Raw genomic sequence first — 14367 nt, 5'->3', positions numbered from 1 at the left:
TTTCTTTAGCCATGTCTAATCTGCCATTAAACTTATCCACTGCGTTGCTAATTTTGGTTATTTAATTTTTCAGTCCAAAAACTCCCATTTAGTTCCTTTGCAAATCTACTGTACCACTTTTTAGAGATTATAACTCACTGTTAAATATTCAAATTTGGCTTTTATCTTTTCAACTATATTAATCAAAGCTCTTATATTCTGTGACTCGTAGTTAACTCTAGTTTCTGGAGTACCAGTGCATCTAATTCCATCATGTCTATCATTTGGTATTTACCTAGAGGAATTCATTTCCCAAGTTGCCTGGTTTTCACAGTATTTGCAGAATTAATGTAGGACCTAGTGTGATATTGTCTTCCATCAATGTGAATTCTAGCTTGGTACTACCAGATACTTAGTATCGTGGGAAAATGAGACCGCCAATTCAAGTCTTAAAATTTGGCAGACTACTCCATTGAAGAACAGCTCCAGGAGAAGAACAGCCTACGTCTGGTTCACCTTTACATCTACACAGCACATCTGAACCTCAGCCCAAGAACAGGGATTAGCAGAATTCCCATTCTTGGGACCCAAGTCTTGTATTGTAACTCTTGCTCTCCTAGATGTGCAAAGGCCAACAAATACAAAAATCAAACTTTCCGGCCCACATTCCAAAACAGTAAATGCCTCCAAAAGCATGCATTAGAAACTTCATCCCCAAGGGTGTCTCTGAGAGGTGATTAGGCCATGAGGGCTTTGACTTCATGACTGGCTTAACACCATCATCATTGGGGGAGTGAATTCCCTATAAAAAGATATATTCCCTTCCCTTCCCTTCCCTTCTTCCTCTTCCCCTCTCCCATCCCCCCCTCACATGATGCCTTCCAGCATATTACAAGAAAGAGAGAGAGAGAGAGAGAGAGAGAGAGAGAGAGAGAGAGAGAGAGAGAGAGAAAGGAAAGAAGGAAGGAAGGAAGGAAGGAAGGAAGGAAGGAAGGAAGGAAGGAAGGAAGGAAGGAAGGAAGGATTGCCACATGCTGGCCCCTCAGTTTTCAACCTCCTACCCTCCAGAAATGAGAGTCAATAAATTTCTGTTCACTGCAAATTACTCATGCTCTAATGTTGTTACAGCCACAAAAAAATGGACTAAGACAAAGGCAAATGTGCCAGATTTTTGCTATTTTCCTGTGTCTCTTCCCTCTTCTGACCTCAAGCCACTACAAGCTCATTATCTCATTAGAACACTGATGCTTTTAGAAAAATTATTTATACTTTATCTGTATTTTTAAATTATCTCCAGTGCAAAAGTCACTCTGAATTATCTAATCAGTCACCATTCAGGAGCAGAAGTTCATGAAAGGTTACAGATTGTGATCTCTCTTTTTCCAAAAATATGCTCAGTTTTTTGTTATCTTTTCACTTATAATAATGCTTCAAAATTATTTGTTCAGATATTTAACCAAATAATCATATGATACAAATTCTTAAGCTATAGACAAATCTTAAATTAGAAATTGAAATACTTGTGTGTATACAAACGCTTATCTAGGAAAGAGTCTACAATTTTTAGGAGACTTTTTAAAAATATATCTGATCCCTCTCATCTGTGGGAGGAAAAGTCATGTCTTTTTGGGGATTCTCGATGCCTAAAAACAGTTCAAATAGATAAAGAACAACTACATGTATAAACAAGCAAGGTACAGATGAGAGGAATACATACTTGGGTGCTACTTGGAGAAGAGATTTGCCATTTACTTGGATTATCAGAAAAGGTTTTTTATGAAATGTAATGTTTCAGTTGATTAGCCCAAGCTATTTTTGATTTTCATGTAAGTATAAACCAAATCTGAAAGCTATTCAAGCCCAAGTTGAGATATAGAAATAAGAATGGTGTGTACTGTTTAGAGGCATAAGGAATTTATCGTATTTGAACACAATAGTAGGATTTACCTTACTTGAACAGAACATTAACCTGGAATAGTCTCATTCCATGACACAAAACCTAAGTAAAGACCAGGAGAAAGTAAAATCCTATTGTCCTGAAATTTTTCACATTTGAGTGTGTACTTTTCTGAAGTGTCTTTAGCTTTCCAAAAAGATCTGTGATACTCCTCCCCATAGGGGCAGGTAAGAATTAAAAGACTACACTCCACTTTTTTGCAGTTAAAATAAAAAGACCATGTAAGAACTGACATAAGTGGGTAAGTTAAGCTGGAATGTTACAGCTGCTGGAGCTTCAAATTTTCCCCATAGATGTGGAGTAATGACCATTCTATGTCCTCAGCTGGTCACCACGGTGGATACTGTCCATGGATCAGAAGATACCAGGAGTGACCACAGAATTCTATGTCTCTTTCTTCCTGATGCCATACATTTACACTGGGAAGAATTTTAGTAGAAATTTGAGTATCTAGCTAATATCATGCTGAGAAACCTACTACCCTCTATCTAATACAGCATCTGATACAAGGAGGCATTTATATGAATAAACAATAACAAGAGATTCACAGGATATCAAGGAAATAGATGATACCACTGAACAAATCTCCTAGAACTGAAAAAGTCTGAAAACCATCAGTTCACAGAGGAGGCTGACCTAGAAGATTTAAGTCAAACAGAAAGTCAATGACAGCATCCAAAATCAGCTCTGGCTTCCTGAAACTCAGCCAAACAACCTTCATATGTTCACTTTAAATAAACAGTTACATCAGATGTCAAACTTCAAAATGTTATCAAGCAGCAGGAACAGTAATGACACCTTCCAACAAAAAAGAATTGTAAGGCGATAAAGTTGTCACTGTTGGTATATCAGAGCTCTGTGAAAGCAACAAGGCTTGAGAAAATGAGAGCGAGATGATATGAAATTTAAACATCGTTAAGTAGAAGAGTTAGATCACAGGGAAAACCTTTGCAACCAAAAATTATCCATGAAAGAAATAGCTGATAAAATTGACTACTAAAATGTAACACATAACATCCAAAAATAAGAAGCATAAGCAAAATCAAGTGACACCCTGAAGAAAATATACTTGTATTTATTAAAATATAGTACATTCATATACTAAAACTACAATGTAACCGAAGATTGAACTGAGTCTATATGTGATGGCTTAAAAATGTTCAATTACATGATATGTAGGAAAAGTTCATTGTACAATAGCCCTTTGAAATGATAGCAACGTAAGAATAAGTTACTGAATGCATGTATATGGACATGTAAAGGGATATTCAACACATCTTATAAAGTTAGTTTAGGAAGTGCAGTTTAGAGAGAACAATCTTTAATTCCTACAATTGATAATCACATAATTTTTAACAATGGGCTTATGTGACTTTTATTTGACAAATAGGATTGTGGAGAAAGGACAGATTAATGAAAAATGGATGCTACAGCTTAATATGTAGAGCCTAATAAAACCCAAAATCAGATTGTGCTAGAGTTCAGACCTTAACACCGCTCCTTAAAGGCTGCGTCACCTTGGTCAAATACTGTGTGCTCCCCATCTGTAAAATGGAGATTGAAGTTGTCCCTACCTCCAGATTGCTATGTGAAATACATGAGAAAAGATGCAAGGGAAATACTTAGAATATTTTCTGGCACATAGTAAGTGCTCAGCAAATATGATGGGCTCCTGGCAGAAACCTTCTCTGAATCTTAATGACCATCTTAACTCTCATATTGTCATTATAGCCCTTTTCCTCCAAAAATTTAGCCACCATTTGGAGCACTCTTTTCCTTTAGGACATATAATATATATTTTAATGACTGAATAATGAATGTCAAGGAGAAAATGAGGTTTGCTTATAGCCTTTATCTAGCTATTGTGAAAGGTAAAAGATACCTGCACTGTCCTTCCAGGAGCGGCCAATGGATTAATTCTGCCCTCAGATGGCCGAGACAAGGATGCTCCAGGGTCGAAAATCTGGGGCACTGAGTTCACATTGGTTGATGAGATCTGGAGATTAGAGATGTGGACACACAGTGTTTTGAGGATGCTGAGGGTGGGGAATGGTGAGGGAGAATTCATGACTGACCATTTATTGACAACGCTGCTTCTCTCCAAGTCCCCTGGGACAAGTTCCATCAGATACCCTGCCTCTGAAATCCGACCCTGCCTTTCATCTGAAACCCAGAGCTAAATCTGTACTCATCACCATATGGCTTCCTGATCAAAATCAGAGTGTCCCTCTTAAGCCTCTAGGAAGACTCTTGTGCTAAACCTCCACATCTGTTGCTTACATTTTCTCTCCCAGTTGAGTAAGGCCAAGAACTCGAGGTCTAGGGAGTCATCAGCTGGTAGAATTTACTGCACAGAGGAAAGACCCTATAGCTTTCCAATAGGCTGGTTTCAAACTGACTCACGTTGGAACAGTGCCAACATTCCCAGGGCTCACTTCCAGCCCAAGAAAAAGGCAGTCCTTGCAAACTAACACAGATAAAGCATGTGTCTGTCTAAAGTCATTGTTTGCTAAATCTGTTTCATAGATTCCTAGTGCCCTGAGTGTTTGCCCCTAAATGTATCCCACTTCCAGAGTGATTTACAAACACTATAAAGTATATCCCCAACTTATTAATCTATTATACTTCTTATTGTTCAATCAACAAACATTTATTAAACACCTACTATATACCCTAGGCAGGGTCTTAGATAGTGAGAATAAAGTCTGAACAAGATAGATAAGCTTCTGACCCCAGTGAGGGGGGGTGGCTCAAAAATAAATATTAGGGAATATTCAGGGGTAGATGAGACAACTAATCATGCTATCAGAGATGTCTGCCTGAGTAAAATACAAGCTGAAAGCTGAAAGGTACAAATGTCCAAAGATTTTAAAAGCTTGAGGATCCTTCAGTAAAGAAACTGAATGAATCCACCTACCTTGACATTTCAAATCTAGCCATCCCTTCTACTTTTTCTTGAGTGAATTGCCTCCACCGGCATCCCAGGAAATGCTAGAGTTCCTCAGAACCCTGAGAAGTGCTGGCTCGAGCATATTCTTATGCTGGTGATGCTGCTGCCTGGAGACTAGCGTACCTGCAGACCAGCTGCCCACCAGCTAGTAGATGATGCTGAAACTCCCAGAATGCCCACACCAGGGAGCTGACAGGTGCAGGACCATCTCTACTGATACCCAGGCCAGCAGGGGCAGCAGGAGACCCCACTGACACAGCTGTGTATTCCAGGACCTCCAAGACTTGGTCTCAGAAGGCCCAGGATATACCAGAGGCATGGCGTGGCCTATTCCTTTGCAAGAAAGGCATCCTGGGATGGAGAAGGACACTCTCAGCAGTTTCCACTTGGCAGTTTGAAGCAGCACTGGCCCCTGAGAATCCATCCCTCCCCCAGCCTTACACCAGGCTGTAAGCCTGGTGCTCCGGGGGAGGATCAGCAAACCATAGCCCACAGATCAAGTCCAACCCACTGCCTGTTTTTATCAATAAAGTTTTAAAGGGATACAGCTATCCCCACCTATCTGCATGTTGTCCAAAGATTGCAGTGACAAGATCTAGTTGCAACAGAGATCCTGTGGCCCACACAGTCTAAAAATCTTGCTAACCGGTCCCTTACACAGAGTTTGCCTGTCCGTGCTGTAGGCACCTCTTCTTTACCCTGTGGGCCAGTTCTCCCAGCCTATGGGGGCAGTGCTGGCCTCCCCAGGTCTGCCAAGTGGGAGGCACCATCCGCCCCAACAGGTACCTGCAGCTGGGGCAATCTATTCAGAATCTTCTCCATGCCCCTGTGTTTCCTTGAAGAGTTAATATACCTGCTGCCAAGGGCACTTCCGCTGGCATTGGGTTCCTGCTGCTCACACATTCCAGGTATGCCACTCTGTGCTCGCTCTGTGCCTGCAGGAAATTCATTAACCACTCCAATCTCCCCATTTTAAAACTTTAAAATGAAGATGATAATATTACCTGCCTCGTAGGAATACTGAGGAGATTAAATGAGCTGATGCCTGGAGAGAACTTTGCACAGTTCCTGACTTGCAGAAACTGTTTAATAAATGTGAGTTGTTGTTTTAACCATGAATATAAAAAAAAAAAAAAACAGAATGTGAGGAACTGAACACATAAGACACAAAACCCGCGGAGTCCCTCCAGGCAAAGCACCTCAAAACCACGTCCAAACAACAAACATGTATTAAGCAAATGTTGGAAAGATGTAAACCATCCAGATCTTTTTGCAAGCTAATTATATGTATGTGGCAAGTAGGTATTTGTTTTAGACCAATAGCTTTCAAAAGCTTCTTGTTATTATCTACTAAAACTGAATGAATAAATGTCCTATGACTCTGAAATTCACTACTAGCTACATACTCAAAAGATATGCTCACATGTATTGATAAAGATGTGCCCTGAGATGTTCACTACAGTGTGGTTTTGTGATAGCCCCACTTTCCAAGATGGAAACCACCCAAATATCATCAACTCTAGAATGGATACAGAAATCATGGCACAATCACACAACGGTCTGCTACTTGGTGATGAGGATGAACATCTTCAACCACATTCAGAATCTTGGAGAAATCTCACAATGTTGAGCAAAAGAACTAGATACAAAAGAAGACTAACTGCATTTATATGAAATACAGAACACGCAGACCTGGATTGTGGTGTTAGAAACAAGATTAGGGGTAATACTGGGGAAGTCAGAACTGGGAGTGGACATGACAGAGTCCTTAGGGGTGCTGAGACTTCACTGTTACTTCCTCAGGGTGCTGGACTTATGGATGTAGTCCATGCATGAAAAGCTATCCAAAAAAGGGTAGAGAATGAAGAAAGGGGGAGAGAAGAGAAGACGACACATTGAGCACTATGATATCGTCCACATCTTCTATTACATTTATTCTTTCATCGCTGACATCTCTACTGCTAACACCTTTTTCTTGTCCCACTATACTTATATCTGAAAAGCACGTGGTTTTCAGATCCTGTTGCTTTGAAGGAACCAGGCAGCATTTACTCAGTGAAAATGCACCAATCCCACAAACCCTCTACTTCCTTCAGTTCAGATCTGGCAGAAGGACACAGAGGTCACACCCAAGAGGAGGTATTCCCATGCACTCATTTCTGAAACATGACCAAGTGCCCAGTCTTTGATTCACACTGCCTGTGCACTGATTGCAGATACAGTAACAGGTAACCTGGACCGAGTTTTCTTCCTGGTGACTATGTGCTCCCAACTCCCAGGGCTCAGATTGAAACTGTCTTTGGCTCTGCTATGATCACTTCCACTTTTAGAAACTTGATAAATTGTGGAGTAAACGCTGTCAGGTTATGATTTCTGCTGGTGGCCATTTGCCTCAGCACATCACCAACACTACAAATTTCCAGTCACCTCAGAGCAGAGCTGGACCCCCGTGCTTCCCCCTTTGCCCTGTGGAGCTGGCATTCATGGAGACAGTCAGATGCAGGACACAGAAATACCAACTGCTCTGTGCTTATACGAGGATGGGACATTTTGACCCAATTCTGGTCATTTTAATTCAGCCATTCTGTCAAAACTCCTTTGATACAAGAACATATGAATCTTACCCATAAAATAATTTGCATTGCTTTCAGTTGAAAACAACTAAAAGAAAACTTTCCAGGACTCTCCTCTCCTAACCCCTAACTTCAACTCAGCCCAGCCCTCCCCACTTCTGACCTTTGCTTTTACCACATCGTGTGCAAACTTGCTTTTACAAATATTTTTATCTTCTTACCTTTGGTGCAAAATGATGATCACTGCTGCTTTTTTTTTAAGCATGCACTTCCTTTTGTCCTAAGCTCAGGAGTGTTACAATTTTCAGTTTGCAGATAAAGAGATTTCAGTAAATATTCAACTGCGTGTCCTGAGTCACACAAGTTTTGAGAGACTGTCCCAAAGACTTTGCTCTTTCTAGCATATCTTACACACTAGTCCTCTCAATGTCTGCTAGGGCATAGAAAACTGGAATGGATGGATGGATGGATGGATGATGAGCAAATATTGAGAACATCCAATAGACACAAATCAAGTCTTTTTCCTTTGACAGAAGTTATTTACTCACATGCACAATTATGACCTGGAAAACCATGTAAGTTCTAAATGAGCTTCCCTCTATTGTGAAGAGTTCATATTAGAGGAATTCATATTCCTCTAATCCTCAAGTTCAGTCAGATCAAGGTAATGCCTTCAAAACAAAAAGTAAACAGATTTATTTTAGGTTACTTAAGGAACACAGACTTTTGGGAAAGTTTTTGAAGGGCAAAACATGCTTTCCAGCCTCTGCCTAGGGCCTTACTAGTTCAGTCATAGAACCTTGAGCAGCTCAGCCTTCCCTTGCCCATCAGCCTCCTCACCAGTAAGACAGCTGGCCATCCCTTGCCCACAAGTGGCAGACAGAGCAACACGAGGTAATGGAGGTGAGAGTTTGGCCAAAAGTGCACCCATTGTCACTTTCTCCAATCACTGATTCCAATGAATTTAAGACACTGTGAAAGCAACGGAGCCTTAGAAAAGGTACTCGGTGAAGACTTCTCTCCACTTCCAGCTTAGGGTAACCCTAAGCACCACCATCACCCCTTCACCATCCAGTTTGACTAGCACAATCATTCCTTAGGCACCGATGGATTTTGTTTCATTTTGTTTTGTTGTACTAGAGATTGAATCCGGGGCCTTCACGCACATTACAAACTGTTGTTTTGTATTGTTTTGTTTTGCTTTTGTTTGAGACTTTCTCAAACTGACCTCAAACTTGCAATCATCCTGCCTCAGCCTCCCAAGTAGTTGTATATACCATAATAGTCAGTTCACATGTTATTTCTTTCTATTTTTTTTTTCTTTTTCCATTTGGTGTTTGTCCTTTTGGGGTTTTCTTTTTCTTTGCTTCTGCTGATGCTCAAAATTCAAAAAGATTTTTGGTCTACTTCTGTTATGGTTTGAATAAAAACCACAACCCCCAAAGTCTCCTGTGTTCAAAGAGGGAGCTACTGGGAGGCAACTGGATCATGAGGGCACTAACCTCATTAGTGGGTAAGTTCACAGCTGCATGTACGACCAGGCAGTGGTGCCTGATTGGAGCAGTTGGGTCACCGAGGGTGTGGCCTAGAAAGATGCATTTTTCCCCTGGCCCCTTGCTGTCTCTCTGGTTTTTTCCCATCCTTTCATTCAGCTTCCTGGCTGCCATCGATGGAGCAGCTTTCCTCTACTATGCCCATCTGCCATGTCATTTTTTGCCTTGGAGCCAGCTAACTATGTATGGATTGGAACTTCGGACTCTATGAGCCAAAATAAACCTTTCGTGGTTTAAACTGAATGTGTCTAGTATTTGGTCCCAGTGACAGAAAGCTGACTAATATAGATGACATGTTTGTGTTAGGAGATAGGAGTCTCCAACAAACCCAGCAAGCCTCAAACTTTACCAGAGAGGAATCGTAGTGAACTTTGGACAGTCTGTAAAATATTTTCTACCTAAAAGGAAAATTCTTCCCTTCATTTGTCCAAGGGGAAAGCTCAGTTTCCGCTCCACCTGGCCTATGGATACATACAATAGATGGATATTCCCACATCCTCCATGGAGAGTTTTACAAGGGAAATTATCAAGCACATGTTTTGGAAATAAAACTCCTAAGTGCTATGAATGAAACATATCAGTCATCATTTTTCTACCCATCCCCTTGTTGCAGCCCAGGGGTCAAAATCACTTCTTGTCTTGAAAATAATCTTCCAAGGATCAAGTCCAAAAGAATAAGTGAACTGGTTGCCACGGGCCAGGTTTTCTATTATCTAAGGTCGATGCTAACTTGAGACAGGAAATCCCACATCCTGAAGTCTTATTTGCAATCCATAATAGATGATGATCTTGGAACCCAAGCTCAGAAAAGGAGTCAGCTATGCACATTTTGGCAAATATGCAGACCTGGGATTCAGTTTGAACAGTTACATAAAATAATAAAGCATGAAAGCAAATAGCAAAACTGTGCCCATACTCAGCCCAGAGAGTGCCAAAGCTGACCTAATAATTATGCATTTTTCATGTTTCAATAAGGAATTTAATTGGCATTTTGTGGGACCCTGCTGGAAGAGGGTTCACAGAGTCAGAGCTGGCATGGAGCCCATATCCTGCTCCCCTGGCAGCTCCCCATCTTCCCCATTAGCTTGAACCACATGGAGAAATGAGAGCAGGACAGAATGAGACACCTTCCTTTTTTCCAAGTATATTGGAGTCCACCCAGGAAAAAGCAGGGCAAGCTGACGAAAAGTTTAGGCAAGTGTTTCCAGGCCCTCTCTGTGTGCTCAACCAGGGGAAGTATGAAAACCAGTCATTTAAGCAGCCACTTATAGTGTACAAGTGCTTTTCAGATGTATTTCTTAATCCTCATACAAAGTGCTTGGGAACCTGCTTTTATGGTCCCATTTTCACAAATATTTAAAGGGAAGCTCAGGGAAGTGGAGGGACTGTCCCCAGGATGAACATCTGGTAAGTGCCAGAAATGGGGCTAAATCTAGTCCTTCTGTTTCTCACACTTACACTGGCTGCCACCTCTTCACCCAGGGATCTGTGAATTGATCTGATTTTCTGCCTGGAATCCATGCTGTCAAGGCCAGAAACTTGGAAAATGCCTTGGTGGAAAATTTATGTAACGTTCAGGCCAAATAGAAGGCTGTTTTTGTTAAAGTAAGAAGTGCCACTTCTCCTTCTCCACTGTGCTGGGAAAGGTATTGGGCATAAAGCTGATATTCCCCAATGGCTCTCAAAGACACAGAAATGATGACATTGTCATCATTTAACAATGACATCCCAAGGAGGGAGACCTCCATGATCATGTCAGAGAGACATTTATCACACTGAGCTTGTTCCTTCTGGCCCTCCATTCTCTCCCATTCCTACCTGGGCTACACAGTGTAGGGTATTTAGAAGACTGCATTCTGTTTGAAATTTTCTTCTATCTTCCCCCTGGGGTTTGGGAACCAACACAAAGCGTTCTGTTTGTCGCCTTCATGCACAAGAAATGAGCAACTGGTCAGAATCGGTGACATCTTTGAGACTTCCCAATTAAAAGTATTTCAACCAGTGCCCTCTTACCTCTGTGGGCTCCCCAGTAAGTCCATGGGGAATGAGAGTGGGCAAAGACATCAACCCATCATGCAAGATTATTCCACAGAATATAAACTCTGGGTTGTTTTTTGAAAGGTTTCAGAGTTCTGATTTTTATGGAGCAGGAAACAGGATTCAAGGAGGCCCTTGGCCCAGACCAGGCTAGAAATCTAAGTCAATTCTACAACCAAACAGATAAAATGGAGTCCACGCAGGAAGTATATTGGTGCTATTTTAATATTCTGGTTAATTGGGAACTAAGTAGCACCTGGAGAACATAATTAAATCTTTCTTTGATAATTGAGAAATTTGCAGTACCCCGGAGTGATCATTCTAAATATCAGTTCTACATCTCCTCTTGTGGGAAGCGACTTCCAGGCCAAATGCAAGATATTCATATTCATTGAGCCCCTACTGCCAACTCACTGCTGTCCTCTTTCTAAACAGCTAGTTCAAAGGAAATTCTGTTTATTACAAGCTTCCAACTGCTTCATCACAATTAATCAGAATTTCCACACAACTGTTCAGAAATTAGAAAGACACTCAGAGTGTTGACTTGCTATCCCTATTAAATCTTCCACTTAGAAGACATATCTTAAAAATTGGTTTGAGGACCAGTCTTACCTTCAACACCCGCCCCCTGCTCAGATGCATTCTTTCTTTGCATGCATCAAAAGAGCCAGAAGACTCTAAGTGAATTAGATTTTGAAGTTCTTGATTGCTAGCCCCAGTTACTCTATTAAACAGGTCACACCGAGGAATCTACTTCCCTTGTAAAGCTTGGTTTCCTTGTCTCTATACCTGTACACCTAAAATTCGGGTTTATGAGCTCTGAAGCTTTTTGTAAAAAAATAAAATAAAATAGGTCTTTTTAGAATCACAGGAAAATTAAAGAAGCTTTTCAGAACAGAGTAAAAAATGAGCATAAGTACAGAAAATTTACATTCTCAATTGGGGCATGGATTCATGAAGCCTTGTGATCCCTGTGCACAAACTTCAGGTTTGGAAATCCTGGAGTAGGAGATCTGTTGGGCCTCTTTGAGTTCTGACATCCTATGAATTCAGCTAAGCATTTTCTCAAGTCTGTAGGGCAGGGGTCCTCAACTTTAGCCACATATTAAGATGCTTTCAGGATATTCAAACTTCCAGTGCTCTAGTTGTTACCTAGACCAATAAAAGCCAGATCTCTGGGCCCACGCATCAGTGATTATAGCATTCTCAAGATGATTCCACTGTGCAGACAAGATTGCAAAACATGCCTCTAGAACAAAGATTCTCAAAATCAGCAGTGAATAGAATCACCATGGAAAGGCAGATTCCCAGGCTTTTCTCCCTAGCGATTCAGATGCTTTCTGGTTAGATCCTGACTGACAATATGCACTCCTGGGCCATTCTGACCCAGAATACAATTTGGAAGTGCCCATAATAGAGCCATGTAGCAGGAGAAGCCCAGAGGAGTCCCCTCCCCAGCTGCCCGTTCCTCCCACATAGTTCTACAAGTGCCCAGCAATTCTCTTGACTTGTCCAGGGATGATTGCAATACGTCTCCATCATTTTCCACTAAGCTTTTTTATCTTCATCTTTTCCACCTCTAGAAAACCTCGATCTTTTAACCAGAGCCTCTGATCCCACCAGGTTTAATAATTTAAGCAGAGCAATCATCAACATTGCTATGCTTAATATTTAAACAGCATAGCATCACTTGGGTCGGCCTCAAGGTGAGAGCTGACTCCTATTCTGTTGCCTGGTTAGCAAACCCAGCCCGTGACTGCCAGAGGCCAGTGAGTATACATGACTCCAACACAAGCCAGCCAGGCAAAGACCCAGTCCGCCAAGTCCTGCGCCCTCTCTACCCCTTCCTACCTGAAGCGTACTCAGCAGGACCTGCAGCCCACTGCCTTCTTCTTCTGCCATTGCTTTCTTGGTCGGGGGTACCGTCTGCCTGAGGCCAAATCCGGGCTGAAGAGGGAGCGGCTGCCAAGCTGACCTCGCTGCCTGCCTCAGCTGCACAGAGGCCTCAGCTGCACATGCTGCGGAGTGTGAAGTCTCCACCGTGCAACCCTAGACCTCGGCACAGGCGTGGATGCCCCCCGACTCCCACTGTGGGGATTAGGTGAGCCCCAGCCCTGGGGAAAGCTGAGCATTTGGACACCGGGGTGGGGACAGAGCCCGTGTGAGTCACTCACTCACCTCAGGCCCACGCAGGAGCCAGGCAGAGGAGAAGCCACCTTGGAAGGCTGACAGGCATTCCCAGCTGACCTGGTCAGACTCCCTCCAGAGGCCCGCTGTGCCCTCCCCACTGCCTCCCCCCTTTATTTTGGTCTGTTGCCGGCTCCCAGTGTAACAGGAGATTCAAGAGCGCTTGCACAACTGTGACAGTTCAGAGCACAGGAGCCCAGGGCCCCCTGAGGTTCTAGGCTTAGGGACAGGAGCAGTGGCTGAGAAGGAAAATAACTACTGTGGGCACTTTGTTAAGGACCATGCCCCTTACACAATCTTTTCATTTTCACAGGACCCACAGAAGTAGGTTTTATTATGAGCACAGTCACTTTCCAAAGAAGAAAACCAATGAACACAAAGTCTAAGAGCATATGGCAGGCTGTAAACAGGCACCAATACACAAACCCTAACCATTACAACCACCCTGCAAACATACTGGGCAAAATAACAGAAAACTCAAGAGCTTCTGCCGCCAGGGAACTCAGCTCCTAGGCAAGACCCGCTGCAGAGCTGGGAGCCTTCCTGGTATTCAAATACCAGGCCGATGACCACTCAAGCTGAGTTATGGCACCACTGAGGAAAGAGAATTTGCATTTCCAGATCTTATGGAGCTTAAGTGTCCTGAATCTCTGAGTCAGGGGTCAGGGGTGGCCAGTGTCTCAATTCAAGGACACATTCCTGTGATTCCGGACTTTAAGATGCTTTCATTCTTGTGGCTTTAAATGTGAAGATCACAGATTTGGGATCTGATGGCACTTGTGTCACTACACCTTCTAACACCTGATCCCCTCGAGGAACTCCTCAGCCTTCTGTCAAAGGGTGGGTGGGATTTTTCAGGGCATGTGTTCTGCAGTCTTCTGAAGGTGTGGGAAGAGGGAAGACTGAACTGCCCCATGTCGTTATCTTAAGGTCTGATCACCCCTTGTCCTCAAGTGCAGGATGAAGAAAAAGCAGAGACCAAAGTAAAAATAAAACCTTCTTCCCAATATATACCTAAAAATGATTTAAAGATAAAAAACACCGTTAGAGCATCACAAAAACGACCTTGGAGGAGAGAACCAAAGGCACTGCAGTCCTCCTTACTGAAGTAAAATTGTCTCCACTTTTTAA

General features: G+C 42.3%; 1 protein-coding gene across 3 annotated transcripts in view; it reads right to left on the bottom strand.

The window, feature by feature from the left end:
• The window catches only part of Agbl1 (AGBL carboxypeptidase 1), a 775775-nt gene extending 762463 nt beyond the window's left edge, over positions 1-13312 (bottom strand). For 2 of the 3 annotated variants that reach the window (XM_063250013.1, XM_063250015.1), the window contains exon 1: positions 12901-13217. In XM_063250013.1, coding sequence (XP_063106083.1) covers positions 12901-12951 — 51 coding nt within the window. In that variant the 5' untranslated portion in view covers positions 12952-13217. The other variant, XM_063250014.1, reaches the window with a different exon arrangement.
• Positions 13313-14367: the final 1055 nt, after the last annotated feature.

The sequence above is a fragment of the Cavia porcellus genome, unplaced genomic scaffold (assembly GCF_034190915.1).
Source record: "Cavia porcellus strain 051 isolate PalLab524CR breed Dunkin Hartley unplaced genomic scaffold, mCavPor4.1 scaffold_6, whole genome shotgun sequence".
Lineage (NCBI taxonomy): Eukaryota > Metazoa > Chordata > Mammalia > Rodentia > Caviidae > Cavia > Cavia porcellus.
Note: the sequence above shows the minus strand (reverse complement) of the source record. Positions and strands in the feature narration are given on the sequence as shown.